Below are 15,393 nucleotides of genomic sequence, written 5' to 3' on the forward strand. Positions count from 1 at the left end.
TCAGCAACCCACTAATTGCCCCATTCAAGGGACAATTAGTGATGGGCTATAATTGCTGACCTTACTAGTGACACCCACATCTCATAAAAGAAAAACACCTGTCTCACTAGGAGAACAGGAAAGTTCATCTCACATCATGAGGAGATAATGTGTAGTAGCAATGTCATTGGATTGATAATCCAGAGGTCCAGGCTGATGCTCTGGGGATACGGGTTCAAAGCTGGTAGAATTTAATTTCAATTAAAACGTGTAACTAAAAGTTAGTCTCAGTAATAGTGACCATGAAACTATCAATTGTTGCAAAAACCACATCTGGTACATTAATGTCCTTTAGGGAAGGAAATCTGCTGTCCTTACCTACATGGGACTCCAGACCTACGAAACACGGTTGACTCTCAACATCCCTTGGAAATAACCTAACAAGCCACTCAGTTCAAGGGCAATTAGGAATCGACAACAAATGCTTGCCTTACCAAACACGCTCACATCCCATGAAAGAATTTGTTTTTAAAAAATCAACTCCCAGTGGCTAACTAGAGTGACACCCAGACAGGGAAGCCATTGGTTTTCTCACCTCAAGCTGCATCTTAAGGAAATATTCATGAAACTGGCCAGCTGATGCTGACAAAGAATCAAATGCCACTAGGTAAAACTGAACTGAAGAATTTAATAGTATACATATGGACTCAAAATATTCAAACCATTGTGAGGTATGACAGGTTGCTTTGGAGGAGACTGACTGCAATGATACCAGGGATGAAAGACTTTGGTTACATGGAGAGACTAGAGAAGCTGGGATTGTTCTCCATACAACAGAGAGAGCATCTGACACAGGTGTTCAAAACTATGAAGAGTTTTTGAAGGCATAAATAAGGAGAAACTGTCACCACCGGCAGGAGCCTGGTAACCAGAGGATACGTATTTAAGATGACTGGGCAAAGAACTGGAGGGGTGATGATTTTATTTGCTAAGCCTGAAAGGTGTTGGGAAGCTGGTTCAATTCTGATTTTCAGAAGTGAATGGGATATATACTTTTAAACATTTGCAGAGCTATTGGGAAAATGCCAAGGCGTTGGGGACTAATTGGATAGTTATTTTCAAAGGCTGGCACTGGCACGGTGGGAAGAAGGACCTCTTTCTGTGCTTTATGATTCTATGAGTGTGTGTATGTTATCTTAAAAACCGGTGGCATGGCTTTTTCCTGTCTGTTAGACATTATAGAAAACTGGACTTGGGCAACAACAGTCAGGGACAATGTAATGGGTGGGCCTAAGATCAATGTGGTTTTTCACTGCTTCAGCTGATAAAAACAAGGATGAATCGTACGGATTTCACAACTAGTACATTTTCAATATGCTAGCTTTCAATTAATAGCAGGCCATATCAAAATGGCCATATCCGCAAAGAGGCAAAAGGATTTCCCACCTTACCACATCTACTCCACTGTGAAAGCCAACGAGATTACAAAGCAGACGGCACTCAAGGTAATAAGATTGCTAGGGGAAAGTAAGAAGATGGAACACGCTCACATGAAGCTCCGACTCAGACTCCCATTAAGGGGTGGAAAGTACCTTAAGGAGACGCTGAAGTCACTGATTAAAGTGAAGAATTTGCTGAAAATTTAGATATTGCTCAGTACAGTGGCACGGTGGTTAGCACTGCTGCCTCACAGCGCCAGGGACCCAGGTTCAATTCCTGACTCGGGTCACTGTCTGTGTGGAGTTTGCACGTTCTCTCCGTGTCTGCGTGGGTTTCCTCCGGGTGCTCCGGTTTCCTCCCACAAGACGTCCAAAAGACGTGCTTGTTAGGTGCACTGGCTGTGCTAAATTCTCCCTCAGTGTTACCCGAACAGGCGCCGGAGTGTGGCGACTAAGGGATTTTCACAGTAATTTCATTGCAGTGTTAATGTAAGCCTACTTGTGACTAATAAATGAACATTAAATAAACTTTATATTGTACACTTGACTGATCCTGGCTGCTTCAGAGAAACTGATGAATTAATCCGAAGTGAAACAACAGGAAAGGCTTCCCTGCAAGTTCTCGGCTTTAAGGAGGTGGAAAACTTCAGTGTACAAGAGGTCTGGTCTTCAAAAACCAATAAACTAATTAAGCCACACAACCATATTAAGTTTTCTTAAACTATACTTATACGAAGAAGTACAAGGTGACCATGCCATCTTCAGCGACCATGAATTAATGAAATGGCAATGATGGTTTTTAATCCTTAACCACTTTAATTGATATTCTTTCCAAAGTGTGTTCCGATTGAGTTTTTCTTAATGTTTTGAATTAAAATAAATCTGTAAATAAAATTGTTTTTAGCTTAGGTGCAAATGACTCATCAAGTTTTTTTTTCACACCAGCAGTTAACATGTATAGGCATGCATGCAGCACATACAGATACAGTTTCTAAGCTTGCTCAGTATATGAGAGAAAATAAACAAGAACAAGGAGAAAAGACCTCTGAGGTTTGGCCACAATAGAAGAGCTACTCAAGCAGGTCAATGTTAGCATTGGTGGAGGTGGTGAAAGAGCATTCCCCTGTGCAGTGCTAGAGAACAGGAGAGAGGTGAGAAACGGTACAGGATCAAGGAGCTCCTGTAGATCAATGGAGGACAAGCCCCTCTCTACATCAATGGGGCTGAAGTGGGAATGGTCGAGAGCTTCAAGTTTCTGGGTGTCCAGATCATCAACAAATTGTCCTGGTCCCTCCATGCTAATGCTATAGTTAAGAAAGCCTACCAATGCCTCTCCTTTCTCAGGAGGCTAAGGACATTTGGCATGTCCGCTACGTCTCTCACCAACCTTTACAGATGCATCGTAGAAAGCATTCTTTCTGGTTGTATCTCAGCTTGGTGTGGTTCCTGCTCTGTCCAAGGCCGCAATAAACTACACAGGGTCATGAACGAAGCCCAGTCCATCACTCAAACCAACCTCCCATTCATTGACTCTGTCTACACTTCCTGCTGCCACAGAAAATTTTAATTAATCAATCCTGCCACCTGAACCCATTTGTATAATCTGTGTCAATGTCGTTCCCTACAACTTATTCCAAAATTTGATTACCAATTGGATAGAAGTAGTGGTAGTAGTAGAGGCGGGTACAATTTTATCTTTTAAAAAGCATTTAGATAGTTGCATGGGTACGATGGGTATAGAGGGATCAGAGCCAAATGTGGGCAATTGGGTTTAGCTTAGGGGTTTAAAAAAAAAGGGCGGCATGGACAAGTTGGGCCGAAGGGCCTGTTTCCATGCTGTAAACCTCTATGACTCTATACGTTCCCCTTGACTTTGCTTCTTAGTCCCAACTTCCAAATTTTTAATCCGTCTCCCAGGATTTGACCCTTTCAATGAATCAGATGTTGTTGGTTTCCTTTTTAACCTTGTACATGTTAGCCTTGTCTCAGTGGTTTCACTCTCATATCAGATTGTGGATTTGCTCCAGAGACATGAACACCTATTTCAGTTGACACTGTGCAGTACCGTGTTAATTCTGGACTGCCAGAGATGCCTTCTGCCACATTAAGTCAAGATGTGGAGATGCCGGCGTTGGACTGGGGTAAACACAGTAAGAAGTTTAACAACACCAGGTTAAAGTCCAACAGGTTTATTTGGTAGCAAAAGCCACACAAGCTTTCGAGACTCTAAGCCCCTTCTTCAGGTGAGTGGGAATTCTGTTCACAAACAGAACTTATAAAGACACAGACTCAATTTACATGAATAATGGTTGGAATGCGAATACTTACAACTAATCCAGTCTTTAAGAAACAAAACAATGGGAGTGGAGAGAGCATCAAGACAGGCTAAAAAGATGTGTATTGTCTCCAGACAAGACAGCCAGTGAAACTCTGCAGGTCCACGCAACTGTGGGAGTTACAAATAGTGTGACATGAACCCAATATCCCGGTTGAGGCCGTCCTTGTGTGTGCGGAACTTGGCTATCAGTTTCTGCTCAGCGACTCTGCGCTGTCGTGTGTCGCGAAGGCCGCCTTGGAGAACGCTTACCCGAATATCAGAGGCCGAATGCCCGTGACCTGCAGTTGCGTGGACCTGCAGAGTTTCACTGGCTGTCTTGTCTGGAGACAATACATATCTTTTTAGCCTGTCTTGATGCTCTCTCCACTCCCATTGTTTTGTTTCTTAAAGACTGGATTAGTTGTAAGTATTCGCATTCCAACCATTATTCATGTAAATTGAGTCTGTGTCTTTATAAGCTCTGTTTGTGAACAGAATTCCCACTCACCTGAAGAAGGGGCTTAGAGCCTCGAAAGCTTGTGTGGCTTTTGCTACCAAATAAACCTGTTGGACTTTAACCTGGTGTTGTTAAACTTCTTACATCAAGTCAAACCAAGGCTTTGCCCACTCCCGTAGGTGGTAGGAAAAGATCCCACAGCACTATTTGAAGAGCAGAGGAGCTTTCCTGCTGCCCTGGTCAACATTTAATCAATCATGGAATGATGTAGAACAGGAGGAGGCCATTCAGCCCTTTGTGCCTTTGCCCCCTCCATCTCCACCAAGTCCATTCTATCCTTTGTACACCTTGAAAGGGAGGAAAATGGACTTGCGTTTATGGAACCTGTTTTGTAACCTCAGTATGTGTCAAAGCACTTCACATCAAAGGAATGATTGATGTAATATCAGCAAATACAACAGCCAATTTAGGTAACAGCAAGATTCCACCAACAATGAGCTAAATAATCACAGCTGTTCCAATTATTACCACTCCCCAGCACTATTCTTAGACATTGCAATTCACTTCCCTTCAAATATTAATTTCATTCCCTCCTGAAAGTGATGACTGACTCTTGTTCCACCACTCCATCCTCAGTCAATAAACCCAAATACAGTTTGATTGGTTACTTAGCTAATTGTTGGAGGAACCTTATTGTTACCTAAATTGGCTGTTGTATTTGCCGATATTACAAAAATCATTCCTTTGATGCGAAGTACTTTGGCACATCCTGAGGTTGCATAAAAGGTTCTATAGGGCGGCATGGTGGCACAGCGGTTAGCACTGCTGCCTCACAGCGCCAGGAACCCGGGTTCAGTTCCCAGCTTGGGTCACCCTGTGTGTGGAATTTGCACGTTCTCCCCGTGTCTGCGTGGGTTTCCTCCAGGTGCACCGGTTTCCTCCCACAGTCCAAAAGATGTGCTGGTTCGGTGCACTGGCCATGCTAAACTCTCCCTCAGTGTAACCCGAACAGGTACTGGAGTGTGGCGACTAGGGGATTTTCACAGTAACTTTATTGCAGTGTTAATGTAAGCCTACTTGTGACACTAATAAATAAACTTTAAAAAACGTGATAAACTCAAGTCCATTGTTTTCTCTTTCAAGGTGTACAAAGGACAGAATGGATTCCTGTGGAGATGGAGAAGGGGTCAAAGTAAGCAGGAAACATAACAGAGTCCACAACACGGGTAAAACACCGATTACTTAAGTCATACAGGATGGAAGGAGTGAAAATGCTAATGCCAAGTGCAACAGCAAAATAAATCTCAGGAAGAACAAAAACCCCAATTTTTTAAAAATCCAATTCAATCAAATCAAGTCCAATTCAGGGTCTCAACAAGTGAGACATTCCTGACCCAAGCTGACAAGATGTGGAGATGCCGGCGTTGGACTGGGGTGAACACGGTAAGAAGTCTCACAACACCAGGTTAAAGTCCAACAGGTTTATTTGGTAGCAAATACCATAAGCTTTCGGAGCACTGCTCCTTCGTCAGATGGAGTGGAAATGTGCTCTCAAACAGTGCAAACAGACACAAAATCAAGTTGCAGAATACTGATTAGAATGCGAATCCTACAGCCAGCCAGGTCTTAAAGGTACAGACAATGTGGGTGGAGGGAGCATTAAACACAGGTTAAAGAGATGTGTATTGTCTCCAGACAGAACAGCTTGTGAGATTCTACAAGCCCAGGAGGCAAGCTGTGGGGGTTACTGATAATGTGACATAAATCCAACATCCCGGTTTAGGCCGTCCTCATGTGTGCGGAACTTGGCTATCAGTTTCTGCTCAAGCTGACAAGACAGGGCTCTCACCTCCTGTCTTGGGCTTGATCTACATGATCCAAGCTGATTGGAGTAGGCATAGCTCCTCCTCCAAGGCTTGATCTCATCTGCATCTTAGCCAAAAGGCCGAGATGCCGCTTTTAAAAATTGCTTCAAATGAAGCTAAAATGGAACCTAATGACTTCAACCAAGTACAGCATGTCGATACTACACTTGATCTTAGCCAGAAGGCCGAAACCCACAAATGGAACAGAAGACAAGTCAATGCAGAATGTAAGACACCCTTCTCATGTGTGCAGCCTTTCCCCATGTCTTTAAACAAACTACGCTCACATCACCCTTACATCATCCAGCTGAAAAAAAAAACTGAACACCATACAAATTTTAACGTGGTCTACCTTTTCTTTACATATTTTTAATCCAGTGTTACAGGGCAGCGATTCGAGGTCCTAATGCCATGCATGACAAGCAATCCTGTTCCAACTATGCGGAGTGTTATTGCAAAATGATAAGACTGCATGCATATTAGGCACGGAGGATAACTAAGTCAAGCACGCAAGCTGGGGAGGGACAGCGGCGCTTAAGCAAATTCCAGGTGAAAGGGAAACGAGGACAGCATTACCTGTTTGAAACTCAGAAGGAAAGGCATATTGAACTCAAACCTGGATGAAGAATGAGAAAACTGAACTTCAGTCATCTTTGTACAGCCACTGCTTCCTAATATCTACACTCCGGGCGTCATTGCATGTGTTATTTCAAAGCTTGTAAAAGTGCCAGTAAAATGTCAGTAAACAGACTCACAGACGAGGATCGCCCAGCACACTGTCAGACCGTCAGACCGTGGCAACAGCAGCAGCCAAGAGTAAATGACATCACTGCACGCCATGGTCTCAACCACAAGTCAGCTGTTTTACTATCAAGACGCAGCAGTTACAGAAACATAGCCGGAATTTGTTTTGCTGACACCACTCCACAGCTAATCTGTAACACCCAAGAGGATAAACAAGCAAATGTCTTTAATGGCTGCGGCTATTTATGACTAAACGTTAAAATATCGCACACCTCCAAATGTTACAACCATAAACAGGCCTAAACATTTCTACTAGTCATCCCCTCAGCTATCACCTCTAGCTTTCCTTCCTGGCCGTGCCCCTCACTCCAATTGTGAAGGCGAGTCACCTCATACCGCACCGAGACCACGCCAGTGCCAAACTCAGTGCTGCAGAAAGCTTCAGCCCAGAGCTGGCTGCAAGTGTGCAAGAACATGGGTCAAAACCACAGACCTCTCTGGCTCGCAGCACTGCAGGAGTGCCTTCACCACACGGACTGCTGCAGTTCTTCAAGGTGAGGATTCACCACTGCCACCGTCTCAAATGCAATTAGGAGCTGGTACTAAATGCCAGTCTGGTCAGTGATACTCCTTCACAAGAATCAATAAAAGCAGCAACTGCATGCATTTTATTCCTTTCAAAAATGGATCTAGAAAGTAGATTCATCCAAAATGTTATATAAACATTAGACTAGACTATATAACGAGATTTAGCACTTGGGGAATGGGATTAAAGGTTATGGGGAAAAAGCAGGATGAGCCAATGAATTGGGCAATCACCATGATCGTAATGAATGGCGGAACAGGCTCAAAGGGCCAAATGGCCTCCTCCTGTCCTATCTTCTATGTTTCTGTGACCAACAACAACTTGGTCTTATATACTGTCTTCAGCAAAATAAACAATCCCAAGGTGCTTCATTGGGCGGTTCAGTGGGTCGCACTGCTTCCTCAGTGCCAGCGACCCAGGTTTGATTCCAGCTTTGGGAGACTGTGGAGTTTGCACATTGTCCCAGTGTCTGAGTGGGTTTCCTCCCACAGTCCAAAGACGTGCAGGTTAGATGGATTGGCCATTCTAAATTGCCCATTAATGTTCAGAGATGTGTAGGCTAGGGGGATTAACAGGATAAATGTGCGAGAAATGGTATTGGGGAGGGGATCAGTCTGGATATAGAGACGGTAAGAAGTCTCAACACCAGGTTAAAGTCCAACAGGTTTATTTGGTAGCAAAAGCCACTAGCTTTTGATAGAGAGATAGAACGATAGAGAGTCAGTGCGGACCCGATTGGCCAAATGACCTCCTTCTGCACTGTAGGCATTCTATGATTCACTGGAGTCAAATACATTTGACACTGAGCCCATTGGTACATATTAGGACCAAAGGTTTCAACAAGATAGGTTTTAAGGAGAGTCTTACAGATGGAGAGAGGTAGAGGGGTTCAGGGAGGGAATTCCAGAGCTTGAGCCTCAGCAGCTGAAGGCACAGCCAACGATGAAACAATTAAAACCAGAGCATGCTCAGAGTCAGAACCGGATGAGCAAGAAGAATTATGGAATAGGAGGGGGGCAAAAATAGGGAGAGGTAGGCCACGGTGCGATTTGAAAGCGAGTTTGAGTATTCTTGCATCAAGGGTAATGGGTGAGAGTTTGGATCCAGGCAATGGAGATCTGGGTGAGCTCAATTCTACAGAGGATGGTGGTGGGACAAAATCGCAAAGTACAAAGATTTCCCCATCAACTTAGTCACAAATTTGCCATCCAGTGTGCTGAGCTGACACGACCAGGAAGATGGTAGATTCCACCCAGTGATGCTGCTGTTGTTAACTGGTAATGATAGAGCAGCTGCAAACTGCCGCAGGCACTAGAGATAGAGGAACATAGGAACAAAAGAACTAGGAGCAGGAGTGGGCCATCTGGCCCTTGGAGCCTGCTCCGCCACTCAATAAGATCATGGCTGATCTTTTCATGGCTTCAACTCCACTTACCCACCCGCTCACCATAACCCTTAATTCCTTTAATGTTCAAAAATTTATCTATCTTTGCCTTAAAAACATTCAATGAGGTAGCCTCAACTGCTTCACTGGGCAGGGAATTCCACAGATTCACAACTCTTTGGGTGAAGTTCCCCCTCAAATCAGTCCTAAATCTGCTTCCCCTTATTTTAAGGCCATGCCTTCTAGTTCTAGTTTCACCTGCCAGTGGAAACAACTTCCCTGCTTCTATCTTATCTATTCCCTTCATAATCTTATATGTTTCTATAAGACCTCCCTTCATTCTTCTGAATTCCAATGAGTATAGCCCCAGTCTACTCAGTCTCTCCTCATAAGCCAACCCTCTCAATTCCGGAATCAACCTAGTGAATCTCCTCTGCACCCCCTCCCATGCCAGTATATCCTTTCTCAAGTAAGGAGACCAAAACTGCACACAATACTCCAGGAAATCCTGCCTGCATACATTAGGTGAGGAGAGGATCACAATTGTACCTCACTGCGATCAAACAGCCCCCACCCCCCCGACTATGCGGCAGAGGAATGGAAAAGATCATAGATCATAGAAACCCTACAGTGCAGAAGGAGGCCATTCGGCCCATCGAGTCTGCACCGACCACAATCCCTATGGGATTATGGGAGACTGGAAGGTATCGCCCAGACCCCAACAATGAACCAATGCCTTCGGGACCAGAACAAATTGGCTGAAAGAAGTGGAGAAGCCAAAAGGAAATCAAAATTGACGTGGGATGTCCACAAATGTCAATTTGGTTTAGCTGGTATCAATCTCACCATTTCTTCTGAAGTAAGATTTCCTTTAAAGCGGGAACGTATAATATATATTATATATTAAAATACAAACCACTTCTATTAACACCAAACACTCCTGTATCACCTAAATCCTGGCAGCCATTTCAAAGTGGATGCGCGCAAAAGTGCTGAGAATAGCTATCAGATTCTGTCAATAAATCCTCACCCCAAACAACATTGCTTTTCACAGTAACTTCATTGCAGTGTTAATGTAAGCCTACTTGTGACAATAATAAACTTTAAAAACTTTTAAATGATTGGCTGAAATCAAATAGAAATCGAAGGGTAGATTAAAGAGAATTATAGTTTCACCAGAAGTTTAGATAGGCGTCAACGTCACAAGGATAGTTTTTTTAAAAATCTATGCATGTCCTTCCCACAGACTTTACTTCCTGCTGTTATAACCTTTGGTCATTCTTTCCCAGTAACATTTCCTATTTAATTTTTTTGCCAGATCCAATGGTTGTGGTGTGATTGCAGGCTTCAGCCACCAGGTGGCTCAGTGGGCTGATTTTCTTTCATGGAAACACCATTTTGCCTTTCAACAATTGTCTGGGGCAATTTATTAGTTAGTATATATGGGGAAACATAAAAATACTAGCAGTGACAAACACTATTGGTAACACTTGCTCATATGCAACAGTGAAAGAAAATTTACACTGGGCACAGTGGCTAGCACGCCTGCCTCACAGCGCCAGGGACCTGGGTTCGATTCTGACCTCGAGTCACTGTATGTGTGGAGTTTGCATGTTCTCCCCGTGTCTGCATGGGTTTCCTCCCACACTCCAAAGATGTGCGGGTTAGGGTGATTGGCCATGCTAAATTGTCCCTTTCGTGTCAGAGGGACTAGCTGGGGTAAATATGTGGGGTTACGGGGATAGGGCCTGGGTGGGATTGTGGGAAATATATATCAGCACAACAGTAGAAGTATCAAAGGGTGCAATAATCCCAAGAACAAACGCAGAAAATGCTGGAAAATCTCAGCAGGTCTGACAGCATCTGTGGAGAGAGAATAGTGCCAACGTTTCGAATGTGGATGGGGTTGTCGGTGCAGGTTCAATGGGCCAAATGGCCTCCTTCTGCACTGTAGATTTTATGTGTGCATCGAAAATAATTTTAGAACCTCAAAAGGAGAGTTCCTTCAAATATTCTTCAGAAGTAGTTGCAGATATCACCTGAACACCTGAAAACAAGAGGTTCGATAAATAGGATCACCAATTCCTCATATTAACGTGCACCATTTACAAGACGCACTTCCAGAACTTGCCGAGGCTCTTTCGACCACACTTTTTAAACCTGCGACCTCTACTACCTCGGACAAGCACAGCAGATGCACAGCAATGTCACCAGCAGCAAGTTCCCCTCCACTTCACACATTATCTCTTTTCCCAGCAGTAATATGGGTGGACCTGCAACACCGTATAGACTACAGCAGTTCAAGCAAGCAGCGTAGAACCTCTATCTCAGGGACAATTAGAGGTAGGTATATAAAAACTGCCCTTGCCCGTGGCACCGACGTCCCATGAACGAATCATAGAAAGAAAATATCAAATGTTAACCTAACCATGAGTCCATCGTCATCAGTGTACGTACACTTCCTTTGTGATGCGTTTGCTCCTATGCAAGATTCCATGCCACAAATAGCAAAGAGGATAGTGGGTGGCAATGGATATCTGCTAAATTTGTTCAGGAACAACACATGACCTTTAGGGGAATCTTACTCGCTTTGGTAAAGTCCTTTCGAGGCAGCATCCACGATGATTCAGAATTCAGTCATTCACTGCCTGCCCTCTGCTTTAGGATCACAAAGGAGCCCAGGTACAACAGGCAAATCCCAACTGTTCTCATTATTAAATCTAAAGATAAAACACCTTCCATTGCCACTTGTAATGTATTATCTTGACTTGGAACTATTTGAAGGCATTGTGAAAATAGTGACCTAGTTGAGTACATCTGACAATTCTCCAAGTCACAGTATAATTTCAAGCTTGATGGATACTCTTTATGCCTATACTTCTCCTTAAACTTCACCACCATGCATAGATGCAAAAAATTCCTAACTCACATCAGTGGCTGATTTCCCAATACTTTGATCTCCAGGGTATACGATGGCCCTTTGACTGCACTGCCCACCCAGTACATCTCTGAAGCATAGCAGTCACATCAGAACATACAAAGACCTAGGAGTGGAAAGTGAAATCAAGGCAGACTTGCACAGTATTTATGTCGCAGAAACATGACATTGGTCCAACTGGTTTACGCCAGTGTTTGTTCTCTGCCCCACAAAGCTGCTCCCACCCTACCGCATCTAACCTTATTATCCTTCTACTCCTTTCCGCTTCACATTCAGCTAACTTCTCTTTAAATGAATCCAAGCTATTTGTTTCAACTAGTCCATGTGATGGCAAGTTCCATGTTCTAACTATCCCAAGTTTCTCCTGAATTCCTTATTGGATTTATCAGCAGCTATCTTGCATTCATAGCCCTAGATAGGCCTTCCTTAGAAGTAGAAAGATCTTCGCTCAATCTACCCCAGACAAACACTTTAATGGTTCCAAAGACCTCTCGAACCTTCTCTATCCCAGAGGGAACAGTCTCAGCCTTTTCAGATCCTGCTGGAAACTCTCGATTGTAATCTTGCATTCACATAACCAACCTCAGATCATCCCAAAGTACTGGAGAGACAATGAAGGGCAGTGGGACGCATAGCTGAATAGGGAATGGAAGCCATGTGTGCTACCAAATAAACCTGTTGGATTTTAACCTGGTGTTGAGACTTCTTAGTAGGGAATGGAACCCAAGCCTCAGAACAAAGCAAGTGAATAAAGTACATGGAACACAGAGCTTTGTAGGTATGGATTAGAAAAGTTGCCACTAGAATAGAATACCTACAGTGCAGAAGGTGGTCATTCAGCCCACTGAGTCTACACCGACCATAATCCCACCCAGACCCTATGCCTCCCCTTAACTCCACATATTTACCCTGTCAGTCCCCCTGACACTATGGGGCAATTTACCACGGCCAATTAACCTAACCCGCACATCTTTGGAGTGTGAAAGGAAACTGGAGCACCCAGAGGAAATCCATGCAGATACAGAGAGAACTCCACACAGTCACCCGAGGCCGGAATTGAACCCGGGTCCCTGGCATTCTGAGGCAGCAGTGCTAACCACTGTGCCACCCGGTCACCCCATCATTGTGCCACCCCTATTTCAAGCCCGGCTGGAGCAGTCTCCAATTCTGGACACACCACTTTAAAGGAGGATGTGAAGACTTTGGACAAGGTGTAGATGACATCTACGGGGATGGTTCTGGGGATGCCAGATTACAGTAATACCGATAGGCTGGAGAATTACAGCAGGGAAGGCAAAGAGGAGATTTGATAGTGGTGTCCAAAATCGTGAAGGGTTAAGAGAGTGTAAATAACTGGTTGATAACTAGAGGGCAGACATTTGAAAGGATTCACCAAAGAACCGGAAGACATGAGAAAAAAATCTCTCTTGTGCAAAAGTGGTTAGAATTTGGAATGCTTTTAACTGTCAGTGTGGTGGAAACAGATTCAATAACAGCTTTGAAAAGGAAATTGCATACTTGGAGAAATGATGAAAAGTGCCAGGTAGTGGAACAAGTTAGATTGTTCTTTGAAAGAGCCAATGCATACTCAACTGGCTGAATGGCCTCTTTCTGACAAGGGCCATGCGAAAATTCCACTTCCTCACATGTGTGGAGGCCGTCTCCCCTTCCCAGCTGCTCAGATATTCCAGCAATTTTGGAAAGCTAGATTGGGGCACCTTCAAATTATTCATCCCATTGCACCTTCCGTTTTGGAGAGAAGGATCCCAAGTGGTGCAACTTGCTCTTGAAAATACAAAAGCTTTAAGAAGAAAGACTTCTCCTCAATAAGAATGCAAACCAGCCCAATCCATCACGCAAATCAGCCTCCCACCCATCGATTCTGTTTACACTTCCCGCTGCCTCGGCAAAGCAGCCAGCAAAATTAAGGACCCCACGCACCCTGGACATTCTCTCTTCCACCTTCTTCCGTCGGGAAAAAGATACAAAAGTCTGAGGTCACGGACCAACCGACTCAAGAACAGCTTCTTCCCTGCTGCCATCAGACTTTTGAATGGACCTAACTCACATTAAGTTGATTTTTCGCTACACCCTAGCTATGACTGTAACACTACATTCTGCACTCTCTCCTTTCCTTCTCTATGAGCGGTATGTTTTGTCTGTATAGCACGCTAGAAACAATACTTTTCACTGCATACCAATACATGTGACAATAATAAATCAAAAAGACTTGTGAAATGTGGATGTATCCAACTTCAAAACTCGACGAGTATAGCAGTAGACAATAATTGCTTACTTGGATTACAATTGCATCTATTTTTCCCCTCTCTAACCAGTAGCTGTGCCTCCTCCCTGCCAGGAGACATACTAGCCAGCCTAACAAACCACAAAATCATGCCTGACTAATGCAGGGTTTAATCAAACACAACCACATAGGCTGCAATCAACAGACTTTCCCAACACAATTTTCTCCCATTTCTCGTACATGCTCTCCACATACTGAATACATTGCAAATTACGTCTTAAAAAAGGAAATACATGCCAGGTTAGAGAGAAAGAGCAGGGATGGCAGTTCTTTCAGAGAGCTAGCACAGACACAAAGGGCCAAATGGCCTCCTCTGCTGCAGAACTCTGAGTGACTTGAAACATGTTTTCAATTTCAGAAAACAGGTATAATCTTTCTTAAAACCAACCCTTTGCATTACCAAAAGACAAAGAGCAACATTTAAACAGGAATTGTAGGTGCTTGCGAAAGAACCTCCTGAGTTGATAGAACGTTACATAAGGGGGTGGACAATTGTCATCTAAATTTGCCCGATTATTCAGCTAACATCAGCAAAGTACAAACACCAATTGATTCCCAATACTGAAACTCTTCATTTTAGTCCAATAAATAATAATTTCACTGACTCCCCACTCCCATAAACATCCCAATTAACAGGATTTGTTGACAAGGTCAGCCACAATGAGATAGATGAAGTTTATTTATAGTGTCACAAGTAGGCTTACATTAACACTGCAATGAAGTTACTGCGAAAATCCCCTAGTCACCACACTCCGGCGCCTGTTCGGGTACACTGAGGGAGAATTTAGCATGGCCAACGCACCCTAACCATCTCGTCTTTCGGACTGTGGGAGGAAACTGGAGCAGACGGGGAGAACGTAGAAACTCCACACAGACAGTGACCCGAGCCGGGAATCGAACCCAGCTCCCTGGCCATGAGAGGCAGCAGTGCTAACCCACTGTGCCACCCTGATAGATATATAGTTACACAGGAGCAAGAATAAACTATTCAGCCTCTTGAACCTATTCTGTCATTCGATTACGGTTGGCCTGAACCACAGTTCCATTTATCTGTTTTTGCTCTCTCTGAATCCTTCAATTCTTTTACCCAATAAAAATATAGGGCGCACGGTAACACAGTGGTTAGCACTGCTGCTTCACAGTGCCAGGGAACCGGGTTCGATTCCCAGCTTGGGTCACTGCCTTTGTGGAGTTTGCACATTCTCCCCGTGTCTTCGTGGGTGCTCCGGTTTCCTCCCACAGTCTGAAAGACGTGCTGGTTAGGGTGCATTGACCCGAACAGGCACTGGACTGTGGTGACTTGGGGAATTTCACAGTAACTCCATTGCAGTGTTAACGTAAGCCTTATTTGTGACCAATAAAAATGAAATAAAACTTGA

The 15,393-nt window shown here is 43.9% G+C and overlaps 1 protein-coding gene across 3 annotated transcripts in view; it reads right to left on the reverse strand.

The window, feature by feature from the left end:
• Nucleotides 1–15,393, reverse strand: part of wbp1la (WW domain binding protein 1-like a) — a 95,563-nt gene that overhangs the window by 30,596 nt on the left and 49,574 nt on the right. The window contains exons 1-2 of one of the 3 annotated variants that reach the window (XM_078223162.1): nt 6,813–6,987; nt 6,634–6,673 (exon numbers count right to left, since the gene is read on the reverse strand). The exons of 1 other annotated variant lie outside the window; for it this stretch is intronic. In XM_078223162.1, coding sequence (XP_078079288.1) covers nt 6,634–6,660 — 27 coding nt within the window. In that variant the 5' untranslated portion in view covers nt 6,661–6,673; nt 6,813–6,987. Of the gene's footprint in view, nt 1–6,633; nt 6,674–6,812; nt 6,988–15,393 lie in introns of those variants that run through there. One more of the 3 variants, XM_078223161.1, reaches the window with a different exon arrangement.

The sequence above is a fragment of the Mustelus asterias genome, chromosome 11 (assembly GCF_964213995.1).
Source record: "Mustelus asterias chromosome 11, sMusAst1.hap1.1, whole genome shotgun sequence".
NCBI classification, from domain to species: Eukaryota; Metazoa; Chordata; class Chondrichthyes; order Carcharhiniformes; family Triakidae; genus Mustelus; species Mustelus asterias.